The following is a 23,974-nucleotide window of genomic DNA, read 5'->3' as shown; positions in this document are numbered from 1 at the left end:
AGTAGGCTGCCTACATAGGCGGAGAATCACGTGGCAGTTAACTTGAATATGAAATTAACTTAAATATGATTAGACTGTAGTTTACTACAGTGTCTGTAAATAAATATTGATAATGGAAAATGGATGGCGCTCAACCAAGTGCAATCAAAAAATGTAATCATGATTGAAAAGGAAAAAGGCACAACGCGCACAGGTTCTTGTTCAATAAGTACTGATTACCCATTTATTTGTCTCTGCCTGCAAATCGTCCTCCTAAAAGGTAGGCTGTATCCTATAGGACTATGCAAAACGTAGCAAGTGTAACTGTAATCATTCTTGCTGCTTCCAGTTCAGTAGCCATAACACGAGATCAGGTGCGCGTGTGGTCTCAATGAAATAGAGTAGGCTATATCCTATGCATGGGCGAAGCAGAACAGGGCAGTTATCTTTCCAAGGAAAAGTACTTCCTAAATAGGCACGTGATTAGGCTATAGTTTACTACATTGCTGTTGGTGAAACCATAATTATGAGAGGGAGTACAAACCATCGACGCTAGACAGAGAGGAATTTGCTTAAGCAAAAGGCAGTTTATTAAACACAGAGATAGCTGGTACTGCTCAAGCTACATGCATGGACCCAGCCAATTGCCTCTTAAGGAGACAGTTGAGAAAGGATGATAAAAAAGTTTTCAGCATTACTTTATACAATGTAACATAAAGGAAGGGGTCCTTCTTCTAGTCCCTTGATTGGTTCCCGAGGCGTAGGAGGCGGGTCTGCTCTGTCCAGAGTAGAAGCCCCATTGGTGCACGGCAGAGTCCTCTGCCCTTGGCACCCGACCAGTAGACAGGGGAGTTGAGAATGAGTGTGCATGCAGTGAAATGTCTGTGTGTGTCCAGGGAACTCGTTGAGGAGTATCTGTTGATCTATGGCCGGAGGTGGAGGTGTTGTCCTATTATCGCATTCCTAGGCCATCTGGTGAGAAGATAAGGTGTTCTCTGTCCTTTTGTTCTCTGACCTTTTGTTCTCTGACCTGGAACAGCATTTATTGAAAACAGGCTCCAAATGGGTCTTACAGAACATTTTAGTCAGACCAATCTATAACAAATTATATTTACTACGACATTGCCTAGAAATAGGCCTACCCATTATTTATCAGTCTGTAAATCTTCCCACTCCTAAAAGGTAGGCTGTAAACATAGCTCAAGAGAAAGTGCAAGTCTCTCCAACTCTGCTCTCTTCAAACTACATCTAGTATATTGGCTGATATAGTCCAGTAATATAATATAAGGGCCATGTGAGAATCTCAGGTAATTTAACCTATGTCTTAAGTTATTTTTGCGCATTTGATATTGCCTATAGGGCGCAAAATTGCTGGGAACATGGCTGGCACGTGATCTGCGTCACATACGCCTAAAATAGCATGGCGGGACCGCAATTGGGTTTGGGACCAGTTCTTGCAGTAGCGGGCGGGAGTCGGACAGAAATCCAGCAGGTGCCGGCGGAAGCGGGATGAGGAAATCGGTCCCGCCAGACTTTTACTGTGCACCCTGACAGTGAAGCCTGTAACATTAGAGCTGTTTATTACTGCGTCAGTGTGAAAAGTAGTGAATTAGCTAGGGAAACTGACAGATCAATAACGTTACATTGCCATACTGAATAATAAAACTCACACTGCACTGAAAAAACATCAGAACATCAATCTTCACTCGTTTGGCCGATGGTTTCATTGTTTGATTCAGGTCTAGTTTGATTGAGGCAAAAATAATAGCTAATGTAAGCCAGCTTTTGGCCAGATCTCTCTCTAACGGTACATCAACTAGCAAAAGCTTGCCAAGTTCGTTTACTTCTGAAACGGGACAAAACAAAGGTTACAAAATATTTCCATACAAACAACAGCTGTTAGATAGCGATATGAGGTGGCTATTATTACTATCTGACAGATAACTAGAGGCTAGAGCTGACCTGGCTGTGGTACACTGTAAAACTTCTCCCTGTACATGTACAGCATTCTACTGGCACCACAGTTACCAGTTTAATACTGTAATTTTGCTTTAGAGCAGTGATGCTGTAATATAGTTTACAGTACTATTTTCCTTACTGTAAAACATATTACAGCATCCCTGGCTCTATACTCCAGCATTTTGGTTTAGAGATCAGATGATGAATATGATGTGAAAGTACATTTATTTTAGGGTAAATATTAGGGTGGTATGTTCCTACTCATTCACACATTGTTCAAAGGTAAGACACGATCGCAACAGCTGAAAATGCAGATGATCTACTTAGTCCTATTCAATTATCAATAGACTACATAATAATGCATGGCAGGGCTCTACAGTATGCTAATTTTAGCCGGTGCCCCCGCACATTGTCTCTGCACCGGTACCCCCCCTGTATATATAGCCTCCCTACTGTTATTTTATTTTACTTCTGCTCTATTTTTCTCAACACTTTTTTGTTGTTTTATTCTACTTTTTTATTAAAAATAAATGCACTGTTGGTTAAGGGCTGTAAGTAAGCATTTCACTGTAATGTCTGCACCTGTTGTATTCGGCACATGTGGCCAATAACATTTGATTTGATTTGACTCACATATGCGCCTAAATATTTTGGCTGGCTACTGCTGCCTGCATTATTTCCAGACACAGAAAGGTATTCGATTGCCCCATATATTGTTTCACCTTCCGAGAGGAGTAAAACTTTTCTTCTCCTGACACTGATGCCACAACATTGTACAATCAAAATGAAATAATAATCTTTCTTCCTCTTTTCGCCGGCTATGCATGTTTGTCGAGGGACAGATCGTTAGAAAATACACTGACAAACAAACTTTTTACAGATCAAAACAATTTAGCCTATCCATTCTTAATTTGTCTTTTTTTTTTTTATACAAAGAAAAGACTGTCTGTTAGGCTAGGCGCTGCACTCCATCCCAGCACAAGAGGACAAAAACAATTTACAGAATTGTTTAAATATTTGTTTTACTTTCTTCTATGTATTTTTTGTCATTTCTGTCCCCTTTATTGCATATGCCTCGCTCCCTCATAGAATAAACTATTTATTTTGAGGTTGTACTATTTACAGAACCTTTTTAACCTTGTGTGTGTGAGAGACAGTCAGTGTACACTCTTAGAAAAAAGGGTTACGAAAGGGTTCTTTGGCTGTCCCCATAGGAGAACCCTTTTTGGTTCCATGTAGAACCCTCTGTGGAAAGGGTTCTACATGGAACCCAAAAGAGTTCTACCTGGAACCAAAAGGGTTATCCATGTACCTGGAATCAAAAAGGGTTCGTCAAAGGGTTCTCCTATGGAGACAGCCGAAGAACCATTTTAGGTTCTAGATAGCACCTTTTTTCATAACAATTACATAAACATGTTACATTTATCAATCAAGATCTCACCTCTGCTTGAAGGACTGAAGCAATTTCCAGCACTGTATTGGCGTCAAATGGTATTTTATGTCCTCCGGCTGAACATATTCAAGGTCTCTAATATTCTCCACTGCAACATTTCCCCTCAGATGCTCCGACAAAGATCTCAGCGTCTCGGTCTCCAACTCGGGCAATTGATGCTTGATTGCATCTTGAAGTCCCTCCATGCCTACACTGGTTTAAGGAGAACATACTAAGTGATGCAGGGAAACAACAGAGAAACCTGACACTTTATAAACTGGTAGTGGGTAATAATCACTCAGACTATCTGCATTAACACACACATAATTAATCACAGAATCTGGTATAAAATTAACCCAGAGATCGACCAGTGACACAGACTGATACACCCCAACAGTTAAATGGACCTGTGATTCTGTGACCAGAACCAGTGAGATCTTTCCAAATGTGTATCCAGTATCATTTTCTCCCAACAACAAGGCCTTTAGTGTATGTTGTTTCTTTAGACACCTCTGCAGTGCTTTGCTTTATGAACCCTTTTGACTGTACAGCTTCCCTGAATGCCGTTGTTATATAATTGCTCCTCAAATTCATTCAACTTCAATGCTATGTGGAAACAATTTGCCGCTGCATAAGTAAGATTGAAGTAACTGGTGCCTCTCAAACAATGTTTTGCACAGGTTTCTAAAGTTGTGAAGTTTTCTGGCACACTCCTTGAAGTAGGAGTGCTTGCTCTCAAACCTCAGTGTCCACAAACGAATGAGTGGCCCAAAGTGCAGGATGAGGTCGGGGTAGTGTAACAAGTAGTGATGCTTTGGTTTCAGTTTGGAGTCAGGGAACATAGTGCTTCTCAAATGCACATATTCTTCAATCAGAACCCTCAAGTATGCAATCTGATTGTGACTAATTTTGTAGGCACAAATTAGCTCAACCATCTCCTTCAGTTTGAGATAACTGACAGACCTCACTGTCTAGTGTTTTTTTTTTTTTTTTATCCTATCGCCAACATACACTGGTAGTAGTCGCAAAAAACACAAATTCTGGGCTGCATGGCCCCCAAGTTGTTCTCTCTTTGGTTTGATCTCACATGGCTTGTTATGTGCATCGCTCCCTGAATGTCTGAGCTGTGACATGCATCTATTTAACTGGACATACGTGAAATGTTTTTCTACTGTTACTAGATACTTAATGAAAAGGGCCAAGTCATACGACACTATTCCTTCAAATAAATCATGGCCTAGACAAGGAGGAAGCCCTTTACACACATGGAAGTGGTTCAAAGTGTTGAACACAGAATCAAACTTGATCCCTTGAATTATGTATTGGTCAGTGGTGGACAGCTCCTCAACACTGTCTTGATAGTTACTGATTGTTCTCTTTGGGCCAAGCTTGTGAGGTGCTCTTTGAACGGTCTCTCTGTCAACTAAGCAGTATAGGCAGAAATACTTACTGCAGCTAAAGTTTTCTGTATAACCACCAATACAGTGGGACCCAAGATTGTCCCTAGCAATGGCGATCAATGACCCTTTAAGAGTTTCCCCATCCCCTGTCTCAAAGACTGAATCCTCAATATCCTTAAGATCTGCAATCAGATTGGAAAACACTTTCTAATGACCAAAACATTTAAAATCATTCTCCCTACAGAGCAATACCAATTGCATGGGATCGATTGTGGGGCAGAATCTCACCCAGTGTCATGTACAGCGCCAATTTTTTTTAAACCTGAGCCTAGATTTGCCATTTCAAATGCATCCTGGTAGAGAATGATAGACAATGATGACTCTTGGAACAGTACATTTTCCTTTACATTTTTTCCATCTGTCACATCCTCTAAAACATTGGAAACAGAGACATGCAATTTTGCCTGTTTGTATTGGTCTTTCATAGTTGACTGTCCCAGGTGAGATTTCAGTGTCTCTTTTGATAGGGATGTATTGACAGAAATGTTCCTTGCCACTAGCATCAGAACCAAGGTAAATCTGAGTGGGCTCAACATAGCTAAAGTTCTTTTTTCTAAATGACTCGTGTTTTGTCCGACCTTAAGACTCCTCCATTATGTACTGGAAGCAGATCTTCTTGTGATACTTCATCAATAATAAATAGGTCATTTAGCAGACGCTCTTATCCAGAGCGACTTACAGGAGCAATTAGGGTTAAGTGCCTTGCTCAAGGGCACATCGACAGATTTTTCACCTAGTCGGCTCGGGGATTAGAACCAGCGACCTTTCAGTTACTGGCACAACGCTCTTAACCACTAAGCTACCTGCTGCCCATCAATGATTTGCTTTATCTCACTGTCCTGCAAGTTAAGCACAGACAACTTCTCGTGGAGTTTTGAAAGCACAACTCTCATTCCACCTCCTGGAACTCCTCTATTATAGACTGTATTGTGTTGGCTGGCAACAGCATTTTTGCTTTCATCTTTAAGTAAAAGTTACTCAAGATTGCCCCTTGGTCAAAGTCATCAACTACATAATCTTTATCGACATGTGCATCTGCGAGTGTGACAGTCTCATCATCTACTGTGTTTTCTGCATTTTGTCTGACATGACTGTGATCTGCAACCGGCTCCTTAAGTTTTCTGCTCAGATGGGAGTTAAAAGATGGCCTGACCCGTAAATATCTGGAGCAGCCTCTATGGGGACAAGACACCTTTTTCCCCATCTCTGATATGCCATCTCAAATGACCACACAAAACTGAAAAAACAGGGTTCTGAAATGAGCATCCCTGAACCTGACAGGTCCATGAGAATTCCCCTTGCTGAGTCGCCTCATTCTGAGGTCTTGTCTTTTTATGACGCCTATATACATGGGATTTAAAAGCAGAGAAGTTCTTAAAAATGTAAGGGCACTCCTCTACCCCACAAGCAAAACTGTAGTTTGCCACATTTCTATGTTTTTTTGCATGAGTAATGAATGCTTTAATATTTAGGCAATAGAAATTGCAGGATTTACACATGTTCATTACCAATAAAGCTACTTCCAGCTACCAGCCAGCCTGCAATATGAAAATTACACTACCCCCAGTCACCAAATTGCATGCACATATCATGCAACTCATGCCAACAACACAATATCAAGAAAAAAAGATGTAATAGACTACAAGGCAAAATTATATATATATATCAGTCTGTGCCTGATGTTTCAGATATAATTAATGTAACGTTAATGGGTGGATATGGATAACTTCTGAAAGATTAGCAAAAGCATGAGGGAAAATTCAACTCACACGGGAAAATGCCACGACCATCCCCTGAATAATGTTAGCTAGCTAACCACACAATCTGAAGACAATGAAAATAAAAGATAACTTTAATATCCTGCTGGGCAAAATATCAGTCTGTGCATGTTGTTGCTGAATTAATTAATTTAATGGATTAATAAGGATAATAAAAGCGGGGGGAATATTCCACTACACTTCTGCTAAATCACATACACCCCCAGAGCTGTAACTACAGTAACCAGACATATTTGAGAAATGTGTCCAATGGAGTTCCCCATCTCTGAGCTATAACGCTAGCTAACGTTAGCAAGCACCATTCCCCTTTCATCTGAGATGCATATCATTCCAACTACAGAATCCCCAAAAATTATAAATCCCAAGAAAAATGTCAGTCCGTGCCTGCTGAAAAACTAAAGATGCATTGGACCTAGCTAAACTCTCGCTCCCTCCCTAGACGGACAGTACAATATAACATGCAAAACATGTGGGGCTCAAAACAGGTGCCCTGAATGACGGGTCGCCACTGCACGGCGATTTATGCTTTTCACCACCGGGAATGGTAAATGTGGAAACCGACTTGCTAAAGTCGATAAATGATAAACTGGGAATACCTGAACTAGTCAAGCACGTATCAGTTTCGTTTTCGTTTCTGTTAAAATAAAGCTTTGATATTCCTGGAAGTGGGTAGTGTCTCTGATTTTTATTATCTCAATACTGTAGCTTATCTTCTCTGCCATCGACTGTAAAATGAGGTAAGAATTTTATAGAAATTGTAACATAATTGAATGACATGCACATAAATCTCTCTCTCTAATGTACTTAATAATATAACACAATAATAAACAATGCTGTTTGGTTGGTTGTCCCACTGGCTATCGTATCATAAGTTGAATGCACCAATTTGTAAGTCGCTCTGGATAAGAGCGTCTGCTAAATGACTTAAATGTACATGTAAAAACACAGCGTAGCAGAATGCCTCAAGATAAAAACGTAATATTCAATATCTGTAAATTTGACTAAATATTAGCAATTCATTACACATACTCGTGGGCAATAACCTTCAATCTCGATAACACAAAATAAATTATAACACTAGAGAAATGTGTCGACCAATATTACCAATACAATCAACACCCAAACATGTTGGAGAGTAAGCATTGAGAACCAATTCCCAAAAGAAAACGCGACTCCTAGACTGACACAGACGATTTATGCTTTAGAAAGAAAGCGTCCAGATTGTCTAGCCCAGCTGATTTGTAGGGGTCCAGATTTAGCATCTCTTTCAGGACATCAGCTATCTGAATTTGGGTGAAGGAGAAGCGTGGGGGGCATGGGCAAGTTGTAGCGGAGGGTGCAGAGCTGGTGGCCGGGCTAGGGGTAGCCAGGTGGAAAGCATGGCCAGCCGTAGCAAAATGCTTATTGAAATTCTCGATTATCGTAGATTTATCGGTGGTGACAGTGTTTCCTAGCCTCAGTGCAGTGGGTAGCTGGGAGGAGGTGCTCTTATTCTCCATGGACTTCACAGTGTCCCAAAACTTTTTGGAGTTAGTGCTACAGGATGCAAATTTCTGTTTGAAAAAGCTAACCTTTGCTTTCCTAACTGATTGTGTATATTGGTTCCTGATTTCCCTGAAAAGTTGCATATCGCGGGGGCTGTTCGATGCTAATGCAGTACGCCACAGGATGTTTTTGTGCTGGTCAAGGGCAGTCAAGTCTGGGGTGAACCAGGGGCTATATCTGTTCTTAGTTCTGCATTTTTTGAATGGGGCATGCTTATTTAAGATGGAGAGGAAAACAATTTCGAAAAAACATCCAGGCATCCTCTACTGACGGAATGAGGTCAATATCCATCCACGATACCCGGGCCAGGTCAATTAGAAAGGCCTGCTCGCTGAAGTGTTTTAGGGAGTGTTTGACAGTGATGAGGGGTGGTCGTTTGACTGCGGACCCATTACGGACGCAGGCAATGAGGCAGTGATCGCTGTGATCCTGGTTGAAGACAGCGGAGGTGTATTTAGAGGGTAAATTAGTCAGGATGATATCTATGAGGGTGCCCATGTTTACGGATTTAGGGTTGTACCTGGTAGGTTCCTTGATAATTTGTGTGAGATTGAGGGCATCTAGTTTAGATTGTAGGACGGCCGGGGTGTTAAGCATATCCCAGTTTAGGTCACCAAGCAATACGAACTCTGAGGATAGATGGGGGGCAAGCAATTCACATATGGTGTGCAGGGCACAACTGGGGGCTGAGGGGGGGTCTGTAGCAAGCGGCAACGGTGAGAGACTTATTTCTGGAAAGGTGGATTTTTAGAAGTAGAAGCTCAAACTGTTTGGGCACAGACCTGGATAGTATGATAGAGCTCTGCAGGCGATCTCTACAGTAGATTGCAACTCCGCCCCCTTTGGCAGTTCTATCTAGACGGAAAATGTTGTAGTTCGGGATGGACATTTTTGAATTTTTGGTGGCCTTCCTAAGCCAAGATTCAGACACTGCTAGAACATCAGGGTTGGCAGAGTGTGCTAACGCAGTGAATAACTCAAACTTTGGGAGGAGGCTTCTGATGTTAACATGCAAAAAACCAAGGCTTTTACGATTACAGAAGTCAACAAATGATAGCGCCTGGGGGGTAGGAGTGATACTGGGGGCTACAGGGCCTGGGTTAACCTCTACATCACCAGAGGAACAGAGGAGGAATAGAATAAGGATACGGCTAAAGGCTTTAAGAACTGGTCTTCTAGTGCGTTGGGTACAGAGAATAAAAGGGGCAGATTTCCGGGCGTTGTAGAATAGATTCAGGGCATTATGTACAGACAAGGATATGGAAGGATATGAGTACAGTGGAGGTACACCTAAGCATTGGGTAACTATGAAAGAGATAGCATCACTGGAGGTACCGATTGAGCCGGTCTCCGCGTGTATGGGGTGGGACAAAGGAGCTCTCTGAGGCTGGTTGAGCGGAACTGGGGGCTCTACAGTGAAATTGTATAATAAGAAATAACCGAAACAGCAATAAGCAAGGCATATTGACATGGGAGAGAGGCATAACGCAATCACAGGTGTTATTCGAGAGGGCTAAGATAGCAACTGGTAATGGCGACAAAAGTTTGGGCTGAGGCTAAACAGATAAACAGGATGGGGTACCGTGTAAAGGAACAGTCCAGCAGGCATTAGCTGTGTAGCTGAGTGATCATAAGGTCCAGTGAACAGCAATAAGTAAGTCCTGGAGCAGTTCGTAGGCTGCTACAGCACAGGCGAGCAGGAGGCACGGCTGTTGATTGCGCGTGCTAGCGGGCCGGGGCTAGCAGATGGATCTTCGTGGTCGTCGCAACGGGAAGCCTGTTGAAACCACATCAGACGATTACGTCGGCAGTCCAGTTGTGATGGATCGGCGGGGCTCCGTGTCGACACTAGGAGGTCCCGTCTGGTTGACAGAGAGGTAGATAGCCAGGAGATGGGCCTGGCTCGAGGCTAGCTCAAGGCTAACTGGTACGTCGGGACAGTGGTGATTAGCCAACAACAGCCATTCGGTTGCAGCTAGCTAGTTGCGATGGTCTGCTGTTAAGGTCCAGTGATTCAGTGATTCCGGCAGAAGAAAGCTGGTTGAGAGAATGCTAAGTGTGTGCAAAGCTGTCATCAAGGCAAAGGGTGGCTATTTGAAGAATCTCAAATCTCAAATATATTTTTATTAGTTGAACACTTTTTTGGTTACTACATGATTCCATATATGTTATTTCATAGTTTTGATGTCTTCACTATTATTCTACAATGTAGACATTTTTTTAAATAAAGAAAAACCCTTGAATGAGTAGGTGTGTCCAAATTTTTGACTGGTCCTGTACAATCTACGAACACAATGTATTTTACAATAGTTATCTTTTGTTGTTTTTAATCCCATCCTTCAGCTACCCTCATCCCCTCCCATCTACCTCTGAATACCTTTTTTATTGTCCCTTTTATATGTGTTGTCCGCCTGTCGACTGTCATATTTATCCCCTCTGGATAAATAACATGGAAATTGAGTTGATCTGAAGCAACACACCACACTGTTTATTACTGTTTTATGTCAAGTCGATCATAAAAATAATAGGTATTATTAGCAATACTAAATAACAAATGGTATAGGCTAAATAAATCATGATTTTAAGCTACAATCTATCTGCAATATGAAAGCTGATCTACCCCCTAAATAAACAAAGAAAAAAGACAATGCTGTTGTGATTATGATGGGGATGGTTTGGTTGATGAGGATGATGATGGCTGATAACAATGATGGGATAATAATATTATAATAAATACTAATGGGTATTTTTGCTTTTTCTCATAGCGCTTCTCTCAAAACAGATATGGAAGTGAAGCTGAAAGCACTTGAGTGTCACTTTACATGGGGAATAGAAAAGGCTAACATCAAGGACTGGGACAGCCTCCCTGAAAAACTTCTGGATCGCATCATGACGTTCAGCACTCCGAACCATGCCACATTTTTCAACTTACTAGCCTTTCTGAGCCACCTAGAGGAAAACAATGTTAGTGCTCTTGAGTATCTCCACAAGGCTGAGAGTGCATTGAAGGATAGACGGGATGGGGCGGCAGGTAGCTTAGTGGGTAAGAGCGTTGTGCCAGTAACCGAAAGGTCGCTGGTTCTAATCCCCGAGCCGACTAGGTGAAAAATCTGTCGATGTGCCCTTAAGCAAGGCACTTAACCCTAATTGCTCCTGTAAGTCGCTCTGGATAAGAGCGTCTGCTAAATGACTAAAATGTAAATGTAAATGATACAGAGTTACTGGTAACCTATGCTAACTTTGCATGGGTTCACTATCACTCAGGGAACACGAATGATGTGGATGCCTACATTGGAAAGCTGGAAAACATCAATAAGGGTATTACGAGTGCGATTCAAGGCAGCTTACCTTCAATACACGGTGAGAAGGCTTGGAGTTTTCTAAGGCTTGGGGGGCTATTTTACAAGGGGGCAAAGGAGAGCTTTCGGAAAGCTCTTGAGGGAGAACCAGACAATCCATCCTTCAACGTGGGCTATGCCATGGTCCTGTACAGGTTGGAGGGGTTGGCCAGGGATGGAAGAGTGAGGTTGGCGCATACTGAAGGTGCCAATCAGCTAAGGAAAGCCTTATCCTTAGAGCCCGATAACACTGAGGTTATGGTCCTGCTAGCCCTGAAGCTTCAAACCCAAAGTAGACATGAGTCCATGAAACTCCTCAAAGAGGCCCTCAGACTGTCTCCTGACGTGCCTCACGTCATACGTTACGTGGCCGACTATTTCAGACACGAGGGCATCAATGAGACCCTGGAGGTTCTGGAGAAAGCTCTGGAACTGTCTCCAAACTCCTCCTTCATGCATTACAGAATCGGCCTGTGTCACAAAGAGCAGCTCATCCAGATGTCTAAACAGAAAAGGAGATAGGTCAACACCGGCCAGATAAAAGAGAAGAAGGGGGTCTGCATCCATCACTTCTCCAGAGCTGTGGAACTGAAGCCATCTAACGTCCAATTCAGAGTGAACCTGGCTGAGGCTTACGGAGAAAACTACCAGCTGGAGGAGGCAATGAAGATCTTCACCAACCTGCTAAAAGACGAGTCCCTCAGTGACTCAGACAAGCAGCAATGCTACACCAGCTTCGGCCTGTTTCTGTTCTTCAGGAAGAAAGACGAGGATGGTGCTGTGACCCAGTTCAAAAAGGCCTACCAGATTCCAATTGATAGTTGGGACAGGAATAAGGCAAGGAAGAGGCTGAAGCAGATTGCTAACAAGAAGAGAATTGGCGAGGGCTCTGAGATTTTGGAATTCCTCACCACTGAAGACAAAAAAGGGAGGAAGTCTGAAGAGCCAAGGAGAGTCAAGGTGCACTCTCCAGACACAGATGACCTTACAGATGACCTAGGCAAAGGACTGAAACTCAATTGAAATATGGGAGACCGGGGTTGGTTGTCACAGTGCTAATTACTCCCAATTTAAATGGCGCTGTGTAATCATTTTAAGGTTAAAATGTGTGAATTTTGTGAAAGAATTTCATCCACCTGATCAATTCATTTCAGCATGACAAAACATTGAGGTGAGGGGAATTTGTGTGTTTTTCATAGGTACAGTGACTTGCAAAAGTATTCATCCCCTTGGCGTTTTTCCTATTTTGTTGCATTACAACCTGTAATTTAAATGGATTTTTATTTGGATTTCATGTAATGGACATACACAAAATAGTCCAAATTGATGAAGTGGAATGAAAAAAATTATTTGTTTCAAAAAATTCTAAAAAAATAAATAACGGAAAAGTGGTGCGTGCATATGTATTCACCCGCTTTACTGTGAAGCCCCTAAATAAGATCTGGTGCAACCAATTACCTTCAGAAGTCACATAATTAGTTAAATAAAGTCCACCTGTGTGCAATCTAAGTGTCACATGATCTGTCACATGATCTCAGTGGGTCACCACCAAGCAGGGGCACCACCAAGCAAGCGGCACCATGAAGACCAAGGAGCTCTCCAAACAGGTCAGGGACAAAGTTGTGGAGAAGTACAGATCAGGGTTGGGTTATAAAAAAATATCAGAAACTTTGAACATCCCACGGAGCACCATTAAATCCATTAATAAAAAATTGAAAGAATATGCCACCACAACAAACCTGCCAAGAGAGGGCCACCCACCAAAACTCATGGACCAGGCAAGGAGGGCATTAATCAGAGAAGCAACAAAGAGACCAAAGATATCCCTGAAGGAGCTGCAAAGCTCCACAGCGGAGTTTGGAGTGTCTGTCCATAGGACCACTTTAAGCCATACACTCCACAGAGCTGGGCTTTACAGAAGAGTGGCCAGAAAAAAAGCCATTGCTTAAAGAAGAAAATAAGCAAACACGTTTGGTGTTCGCCAAAAGGCATGTGGGAGACTCCCCAAACATATGGAAGAAGGTACTCTGGTCAGATGAGATTAAATTGAGCTTTTTGGCCATCAAGGAAAACTATGTCTGCTATGTCTGGCGCAAACCCAACACCTCTCATCACCCCGAGAACACCATCGGCAGGGACTGGGAAACTGGTCAGAATTAAAGGAATGATGGATGGCGCTAAATACAGGGAAATTGTTGAGGGAAACCTGTTTCAGTCTTCCAAAGACTTGAGGCTGGGACGGAGGTTCACCTTCCAGCAGGACAGTGACCCTAAGCATACTGCTAAAGCAACACTCGAGTGGTTTAAGGGGAAACATTTAAATGTCTTGGAATGGCCTAGTCAAAGCCCAGACCTCAATCCAATTCAGAATCTGTGGTATGACTTAAAGATTGCTGTACACCAGCGGAACCCATCCAACTTGAAGGAGCTGGAGCAGTTTTGCCTTGAAGAATGGGCAAAAATCCCAGTGGCTAGATGTGCCAAGCTTATAGAGACATACCCCATGAGACTTGTAGCTGTAATTGCTGCAAAAGGTGGCTCTACAAAATATTGACTTTGGGGGGGTGAATAGTTATGCACGCTCAAGTTTTCTGTTTTTTTGTCTTATTTCTTGTTTGTTTCACAATAAAACATATTTTGCATCGTCAAAGTGGTAGGCATGTTGTGTAAATCAAATGATACAAACCCCCCCAAAATCCATTTTAATTCCAGGTTGTAAGGCAATAAAATAGGAAAAATGCCAAGGAGGGTGAATACTTTTGCAAGCCACTGTAAAAGTAAAAAAATAAAATCTTTGTCAATATTTGAATTATCGGAGTATCCATGAACAATGTTTGTTGAAAAGAGGAAAGAGAGCGATATATTTCAAACCAATTCCTAGGTCAAGCTAACTAGCATCTTCATTAGCATTGGGGGGATGGTTGGGGATGGTTGTCACATGGAATATGGGGTTGATTGTCACTTTCAACATTGCCACTGCCAGTATACAATAAATCCCAAGCTATTTTGTTCTTGTGATACAAAGAGCTCCCTACGTTGCCTTTCTCTCACACACATATGTTTTCTGTCACTCACCCACACACGCATGTGCAAGCACGCATACACACACAAATTCACTGAAAATGTAATATGTTATCCTCACGGCATAAAATGCTGAATTTTGTTAGGAATATCGTTCGATCAAAGAAAGTCTATTTCTAAGACTGTGTACTGTATTGCTTCATTTCCTGTTTCAAAGGGAATAAGTTACTAGCAAACATTGTGACAACCAACCCCATACTGTGTGACATCCAACCCCGCAATGGGGCTTGGGTCCCATTTCAACCAGTGGTACTTAAGTAAAAATACTTCAAAGTACTACTTAAGTCATTTTTTGGGGTATCTGTACTTTACTATTAATATTTTTGACAACTTTTACTTTTACTTTTTAGTCCATACATTTTCCCTGACACCCAAAAGTACTCGTTACATTTTGAATGCTTAGCAGGACAGGAAAATGATCCAATTCACACACTTATCAAGAGAACACATGGTCATCCCTACTGCCTCTGCTCTGGCGGATTCACTAAACACAAATGCATAATTTGTAAATGATGTCTGAGTGTTGGTGTGCCCCTGGCTATCTGTACATTTTAAAAACAAGAAAATGGTGGCGTTTGCTTAATATAAGGATTTGAAATGATTTATACTTTTACTTTTACTTTAAGTATATATTAGCAATTACATTTTACTTTTGATACTTAAGTATATTTAGAACCAAATACTTTTAGACTTTTACTCAAGTAGGATTATACTGGGTGACTTTAACTTTTACTTGAGTAACCTTCTATTAAGATATCTATAATTTTACTCCAGTATCCCAATTGGGTACTTTTTCCACCACTGATTTCAACCCTTGACCTTGGTCTTTCTCCTAACATCGAAAATAGTCTTGTAAGATATACTGGTGCTGAGAAATACACATTAGAGTAAATGGCAACCAACCACCCCGGCCTCCCCTATCTTACTGTTACACAACGTATGGCTTATAGGAATACTGCTACATGCATTTTAATGGTTTTAAAGTGTAACAGTAACTTCAAGTTAAGTGCATGTTTCTTATGTTATTTTTTGGGGTAAAAAATGCAAAAAATTTAAAATACAATTAGAATGTATTACTTTAGGAAAACATGTTTTTATGTCTTTGGATGTGTCCTCTTTCAGGTAGTTGATTAGATATCTTCACTGACCGTTCAACTGTTGTTGCCCTTGTAACTGGCGTTAACATTGTGAAAGAGATAATAAAACATACTGCCAAAAACCTGATGATCTTTGAGCTTGTTAACTTGCTTCTTTCTACTTTGTTCCAAAAACCAACATAAAGGCCAAATATTAAAGCTTCTTATTGTTCCCTCTAAGTATTTACAGATATTAATAAGTGTAGTGAGTAGGTGTCACGCCCTGACATAGAGATCTCTAGTTGGTTTGGTCAGGGTGTGAATATCTATGTGAATTCTAGATTGTGTATTTCTATGTTGGCCGGGTGTGGTTCCCAATCAGAGGCAGCTGTCGATCGTTGTCTCCGATTGGGGATCATACTTAGGCAGCCATGTTGCCTACCTTAGTTGTGGGATCTTGTTTCTATTACTGTTGGGCTTGTTGTATGTGTAGCCTCTTGAACGTCACGTTCTGTTGGACCTTGGTCCGATCCTTTACTCAACGAACATGACAGTAGGCTATATATAAGGGGGTAGGCTATGGCTCTGGTGACAGAGACATTGCAGTGCTGACTATCACCATCTGAAGACAGATATTATGATGGCCAACATCATTAAATGAAAATAGATTTATTTTAGATTTGCGTGTGAAAAAACAATTGGCATATAGCCAACTGGCTGAAAATATCCCTACTTGCATATTGTATGTAGGCCATAATGCAACTTCCGATTAAGATGTTCACTGTCCTGTTAGAGGAAGAGTCCCACAGTGACGCAGACAAGCAACACTGCTACACCGGCTTCGGCCTGTTTCTGTTCTACAAGAAGAAACACCAGGATGGCGATGTGAAATACTTCAAAAAGGCCTACCGGATTTCAATTGAGAGTTGGGACAGGAAGCAGGCTAGGAAGTGGCTGAAGCAGATTGCAGGGAGGCATCAGGCTAACAAGAAGAGAGTCTACGAAGCCTTTGAGATTTTGCCGTTCCTCGCCACTGAGGACAAAGAGGATAGGAAGGCTGAGGAGTACACCAGGAGAGCCAAGATTCACTCTGCAAGCCACTTTACCCCTACCTACATGTACAAATTACCTCGACTAACCTGTACCCCCGCACATTGACTCGGTACCGGTACCCCCTGTATATAGCCTCATTATTGTTATTTTATTGTGTTACTTTTTATTTTATATTTTTTACTTTAGTTTATTTAGTAAATATTTTCTTAACTCTATTTCTTTAACTGCATTGTTGGTTAAGGGCTTGTAAGTAAGTATTTCACCTGTTGTATTCGGCGCATGTGACAAATTTGAGTTGATTTGAAACACAGATTACCTTACAGGTGCCTTCGGCAAAGGAATGACATTTACATGATAAACCTTACTGTAACACATGGTTTCCATTGATTGCATTTAAATGTGTTTCTGTTCTGTAACTGTAACTTCAAGTAGTGTGTACGTTTCTTAAGTTTGATTTCAAAATAAATATAGAGTTAGAAACATGTTTTCTATAAGTAACATATTCTATGTATTTGGATGTGTCCCATTTCAGGTTAATTAGATATGACCATTCAACTGTAATAGCTCATGTATCTGACATTAACATTGTGTAAAGATAATAAAAGATATTACCACAATCTTTGAGCATGTTAACATTATTTTCTACTTGACTGCAAAAGCCAACATTGCTTGTGTATTCCTTGACTACATGACATACATTTTTTATTACAGAATTATTGTGTGTAATGCAATCAGACAGTGAAAACAAGACTCTGGTGACAGTGACTTTGGTACGCTGACTATAATCACCCGAAGACAGCTTCTGTATTATGGCCAACATTATTATATGTTATTATATAATATGTAGTAGCTACTGTACATTTCGAGTACAGTAGCTACTAACTACCTAACGTTAACGCTTCAGATAATGAGGTTAGAAAAACAGCTGAATGGTAGGTAGCTAGCTGGCATAATTACAGGTACTCTTAAGCGTGGAATAACATTGGAAACAACTATCCACAGTTGCTAATAGTTACCAGTAGCTACCCGCTAGCTAGCTAGATTTATTGGTCCAGGTAGTGGGTTAGCTAGCCTCGTGCTTCACCAGGCTCAGCCGAATACAATACTTACCTACAATAATTACCTACAATAACCTACAATAACTACCTAGATAAACTACCTACAATACCTAACTACAATACCTACCTACCTACAATCGAAATACATGGTTTAATCTTTACTCGACACCATATGAGCCAAGCTTACCTCCCGCCAGAGAGAGACACAACCTCACCCGTCGCTGTCCAAGTCCGAAAAAAGAAACACTTGAAACCCTACCTCTTTAAGGAATACCTGGAATAGTATAAAGCAATCCTTCTGCCCCCTCCCCCCCCCCCACCCCCCACCCATTTAAAAAAAAAGAAAAAAAAAAGTGGTAGTCCCACTGGCTATCATAAGTTGAATGCACCAATTTGTAAGTCGCTCTGGATAAGAGCGTCTGCTAAATGATGTAAATCTAAATGTAAATGACTTATTACATGGTTAAGTATTCCTCAATAAATGCAGCTCTACCATGTTTATGATACATAGGCTACAGTATCTCAAATGCAAATGGATCCATCATCCCATTTCCTGAAACATGAGCTTTGATGAAAATGAGATAAATCTGTGTGGGAGTTTGGAGGAATGGGCCTCAACTTGTCCATGTGGAACAGTAGGCCTATAGGTATTGACAGTTAAAGCCTATCCTCAGTAACCAGGCTTTGAGGACCAAAACCCTATGCCTAGTTATAATCACTCACTACCTGATGACATTGTCAGAGGAAATGAAACTTTGAAAAGCAACTCATAGCATCGATTCAATAAACTAATGTTTATTTGCCAAAAACTGGTTAAAAGGCCCTAATTTGTCTACAGTCTTATGCCCTTTGGTTGGTCTTTGGTTGGTCTGCTATAACAATGTCTACTTTGCACACCAATATTCTGCACTTCTGTTTTCATTATAAAATACAGGTAACTGCCAAAATAAAGGAAACACTAACATAAAGTGTCTTAATAGGCCGTTGGGCACCTCCCTAAGCATGATGGGATGGCGCCGGAGGGGGATGGCTGCTGTTTTATAGGCTCTTAACCAACCGTGCTATTTTGTTGGTTTTATCGCATTGTTTGTAACTTATTTTGTACATAATGTTGCTGCTACCGTCTATTTTGACCGAAAAGAGCTTCTGGATATCAGAACAGCGATTACTCACCTTGAACTGGACGATAAATGTTTATTTAATGAGTCGGACGAGAGGGATTTGCTCCAGACACCTGACAGGGCCCTCATCCCCGTCATTCGCAGTAGAAAGAGAAGGGGATTTTGCGGAAGGTGATTGGGGTGCCTGGTAAGGAGCCGGCTAATCTGCCTTTGCCATCGGTACTATTGGCCAACGTACAATCGCTTGATAATAAAGTGGATGAATGGGACATTAAAAACTGTAATATCTTATGTTTCACAGAGTCGTGGCTGAAAGACGACATGAATAACATACAGCTGGCGGGTTATACACTGTATCAGCAGGATAGAGCAGCAGCCTCTGGTAAGACAAGGGGTGGCTGTCTGTGTATATTTATAAACAACAGCTGGTGCACGATATCTAAGGAAGTCTCAAGGTTTTGCTCGCCTGAGGTAGAGTATCTCATGATAAGCTGTAGACCACACTATCTACCAAGAGAGTTTTCATCTATATTCTTCGTAGCTGTCTATTCAATGAACTGTATACGGCCATAAGCAAACAGGAAAACGCTCATCCAGTGGCCGGGGACTTTAATGCAGGGAAACTTAAATCCGTTTTACCTCATTTCTACCAGCATGTTAAATGTGCAACCAGAGGGGAAAAAAAACTCTAGACCACCTTTACTCCACACACAGAGATGCGTACAAAGCTCTCCCTCGCCCTCCATTTGGCAAATCTGACCATAATTCTATCCTCCTGATTCCTGCTTACAAGCAAAAACGAAAGCAGGAAGCACCAGTGACTTGGTCAATAAAAAAGTGGTCAGATGAAGCAGATGCTAAGCTACAGGACTGTTTTGCTAGCTCAGACTGGAATATGTTCCGGGGTTCATCCGATGGCATTGAGGAGTACACCACGTCAGTCACTGGCTTCATCAATAAGTGCATCGATGAAGTCATCCCCACAGTGACTGTACGTACATACCCCAACCAGAAGCCATGGATTGCAGGCAACATCTGCACTGAGCTAAAGGGTAGAGCTGCCACTTTCAAGGAGCGGGACTCGGATGTGGCAGGGCTTGCAAACTATTACAGACTACAAAGGGAAGCACAGCCGCGAGCTGCCCAGTGACACGAGCCTACCAGACGAGCTAAATTACTTCTATACTCGCTTTGAGGCAAGTAACACTGAAACATGCATGAGAGCATCAGCTGTTCTGGACAACTGTGTGAGCACGCTCTCCGTAGCCAATGTGAGTAAGACCTTTAAACAGGTCAACATTCACAAGGCTGCAGAGCCAGAAGGATTACCAGGACGTGTACTCCGAGCATGCGCTGACCAACTGGCAAGTGTCTTCACTGACATTTTCAACCTCTCCCTGTCTGAGTCTGTAATACCAACATGTTTCAAGCAGACCACCATAGTCCCTGTGCCCAAGAACACTAAGGTAACCTGTCTAAATGACTACTGACCCGTAGCACTCACGTCTGTAGCCATGAAGTGCTTTGAAAGGCTGGTCATGGCTCACATCAACACCATTATCCCAGAAACCCTAGACCCACTCCAATTTGCATACCGCCCCAACAGATCCACAGATGATGCAATCTCTATTGCGCTCCACACTGCCCTTTCAGACGTGGACAAAAGGATCACCTATGTGAGAATGCTATTCATTGACTACAGCTCAGCGTTCATCACCATAGTGCCCTCAAAGCTCATCACTAAGCTAAGGACCCTGGGACTAAACATCTCCCTCTGCAACTGGATCCTGGACTTCCTGACGGTCCGCCCCCAGGTGGTAAGGGTAGGTAACAACACATCTGTCATGCTGATCCTCAACACGGGGGCCCCTCAGGGGTGCATGCTCAGTCCCCTCCTGTACTCCCTGTTCACTCATGACTGCATGGCCAGGCACGACTCCAACACCATCATTAAGTTTGTCGATGACACAACAGTGGTAGGCCTGATCACCGACAACGACGAGACAGCCTATAGGGAGGAGGTCAGAGACCTGGCTGTGTGGTGCCAGGACAACAACCTCTCCCTCAACATGATCAAGACAAAGGAGATGATTGTGGACTACAGGAAAGATAAGAGGACCGAGCACGCCCCCATTCTCATCGACGGGGCTGTAGTGGAGCAGGTTGAGAGCTTCAAGTTCCTTGGTGTCCACATCACCAACAAACTAAAATGGTCCAAGCACACCAAGACAGTCGTGAAGAGGGCACGACAAAACCTATTCCCCCTAAGGAGACTGAAAAGATTTGGCATGGGTCCTCAGATCCTCAGAAGGTTATACAGCTGCACCATTGAGAGCATCCTGACTGGTTGCATCACCGCCTGGTATGGCAACTGCTCAGCCTCCCACCGCAAGGCACTACAGAGGGTAGTGCGTACGGCCCAGTACATCACTGGGGCCAAGCTTCCTGCCATCCAGGACCTCTATACCAGGCAGTCAGAGGAAGGCCCTAAAAATTGTCAAAGACTCCAGCCACCCTAGTCATAGACTGTTCTCTCTGCTACCGCACCGCAAGCTGTACCGGAGCGCCAAGTTTAGGTCCAAGAGGCTTCTAAACAGCTTCTACCCCCAAGCCATAAGACTCCTGAACATCTAATCAAATGGCTACCCAGACTATTTGCATTGCACCCCCCCCCCTTCTTTTACGCTGCTGCTACTCTGTTTATTATCTATGCATAGTCACTTTAATAACTCTACCTACATATACATATTACTCGGTACCTGTACCCCCTGTATATAGCCTCGCTATTGTTATTTTACTGCTGCTCTTTAAAGATTTGTTACTTTTTTTTATTTCTTTTTTTTTAGGTATTCTTTCTTAAAACTGCATTGTTGGTTAAGGGCTTGTAAGTAAGCATTTCACTGTAAAGTCTACACCTGTTGTATTCGGTGCATGTGACAAATAACATTTGATTAGATTTGATGTTAATTGCTTAATTAACTCAGGAACCACACCTGTGTGGAAGCACCTGCTTTCAATATACTTTGTATCTCTTATTTACTTAAGTGTTTCCGTTATTTTGGCAGTTACCTGCATCTGACGTGCAATGTATCTGGTGGCTTATAAGCATTTTCAGGAGACTGGAACATCATTATCAGAGAATAGGCAACTCTCAGTACAGTAATAATATACCAGAGTAAAACATGGTCTGTCTCTATATCTCCAGGTTTGGATGAATGCCCTGCACTCAACTGTTATTAAATTGACATTTACTTTCTGAAGTTTTACAACGCCATTGATTTCAAATGTAAGATATATTTTCTTCATAATATCTCCAAAACAGAATTTCTGTGGAGCAAAATATGTGCTGTGTTATGTCGATTACGCATATCCCTCTCACTGAGGACGCGCGCGTCATCCATTAAAGGCCACTCCCACGTGAGGTAATCGTTCACTGGATGAGAAGAAACGAAACTTAGGCTACTCTAATTAACTCGGAGAATTGTTGGACTAGTCTTCCAGAGTGACAATACTCGTCCTTTCGCTTCATATAGGGACGCCAATTGGTACTATTATTGAAAAAGACGTCAACTACCGTAGGCTACTTTACACTTCTGCTTAATATAAAACAAATATTGTACCTGGGCACGGAACGCGAATGGTGTGACAGCAGTCCAGCACAGCAGTTGCTCATTATCGGAGTGTAGCCACCTGAGCACAGTTGTTGCTTTATGTGCAAGTGCTATTGAAATGAGGTAAATTTGCCATCTTATGTCTTTCTATGACTACTTTACTAAGCACATGGTAATACAGTGAACCAAATTCGATTCTGAATGAACACGTGCCAAAATCTATGATTTTTGTAACAATGAGCTATGTGAAATTGTCAATAATATAGTCAGTAATATATACTATTTTCAGCTCCATTCTAACCAAACTACTTCAACTGGAGTGCCGCTTCACCTGGGATTTGAAGGAAGATGACATGGATACTGATAATCTACAGACCAGGCTCAAGGACCAGATTGAGTTAGGTCTCGGGAAAAAGGCCGGGATTGCACGGACATTCAGCATTCTGGCCTACATCAAATACCTGAAGGGTTACCCAGTGGAGGCAATGGCTAACTTGTTAAAGGCTGAGGAGCTCACGAGAGAGCACCATGGTGAGGACTGTGAGAAACATCTCATTGTCACCTATGGAGACCTTTCCTGGTTACATTACCATGTGGGTGATTACATCAAGTGCCAGAGCTACTTAGAGAAACTGGAGGAGATGAAAGAGAAGTTTCCAACTAGTTCCACATCTGTCCTCCACCCTGAGGTCTATGGCGAGAAGGGTTGGACCTTCCTCAAGTTCTCCTATAAATACTATGACAAAGCACTAGAATGCTTCAAGAAAGCTCTGGAACTGGAGCCTGAGGAGAGTGAGTGGAATGCAGGTTACGCTATTGCATTGTATCGTACAGAAAAAGAGCTCTCGAGTGTTGATGACTCGCCAGCTATTAAGCAGCTGAGACGTGCCATAGAGATGAACCCACAAGACGCAGTCCCCATGGTCCTACTGGGCCTGAAACTGGCTATCTATAAAAGATTTGGGGAGGCAGAGGAGTTAGTGGAGAAAGCTCTGGAGATGTCCCCAGACTGTCCGCACGTGACACGTTATGTAGGGAAGTTTCTCCGGCAACAGGGGCACGTTGACAAGTCCATTGCTTTGTTGAACAGAGCACTAAAGCGTACAAGCCAGTCTGCCATAATACACCATCAATTGGCTCTCTGCTACAAGAAAAAAAAGATCTCAGTATGCAAGAGTGGAAGCTTCCATGGTAAGGGTGCTGAGATCCAGAAGCTACTCCGTAAGTGCATTCAACATCTGGAGATGGCTACTTCACTGAAGTCTTCTTTCATCTATGCCATGGCTGAGCTTGCACTGCTCTACGGAGAGTGTAAAGATATCACCAAGGCAGAGGAACTGTTCCAGAAAACCTTTGAGAAAGCCTTAGCTAAGAACGACAGTCTGCAGGTGGTCAACTTGATGTACGGCCAGTTCCAGCAGTATCACAACAAATGTGAACCTCTGGCTATCAAGCACTACACAGAAGGTTTGGAACTGCAGAA

The 23,974-nt window shown here is 42.2% G+C and overlaps 1 protein-coding gene and 1 pseudogene across 2 annotated transcripts in view; both read left to right on the top strand.

The window, feature by feature from the left end:
- Positions 1 to 7,302: 7,302 nt before the first annotated feature.
- Positions 7,303 to 12,514, top strand: LOC311134221 (interferon-induced protein with tetratricopeptide repeats 5-like; annotated as a pseudogene). The gene is made up of 3 exons: positions 7,303 to 7,345; positions 10,919 to 11,184; positions 11,370 to 12,514. The product of its transcript is annotated as an interferon-induced protein with tetratricopeptide repeats 5-like (transcript).
- Positions 12,515 to 22,294: 9,780 nt separating this feature from the next.
- The window catches only part of LOC311106480 (interferon-induced protein with tetratricopeptide repeats 5-like), a 2,222-nt gene continuing 542 nt past the window's right edge, over positions 22,295 to 23,974 (top strand). The window contains exons 1-2 of the mRNA XM_084148816.1: positions 22,295 to 22,614; positions 22,781 to 23,974. The exon at positions 22,781 to 23,974 is cut by the window's right edge and continues 542 nt beyond it. Of these exons, the coding sequence (XP_084004942.1) occupies positions 22,610 to 22,614; positions 22,781 to 23,974 (1,199 nt within the window). The 5' untranslated portion in view covers positions 22,295 to 22,609. The remainder of the gene's footprint in view (positions 22,615 to 22,780) is intronic.

This window comes from Coregonus lavaretus (assembly GCF_964263955.1).
Source record: "Coregonus lavaretus genome assembly, chromosome: 1".
Classification (NCBI taxonomy): Eukaryota; Metazoa; Chordata; class Actinopteri; order Salmoniformes; family Salmonidae; genus Coregonus; species Coregonus lavaretus.
Note: the sequence above shows the minus strand (reverse complement) of the source record. Positions and strands in the feature narration are given on the sequence as shown.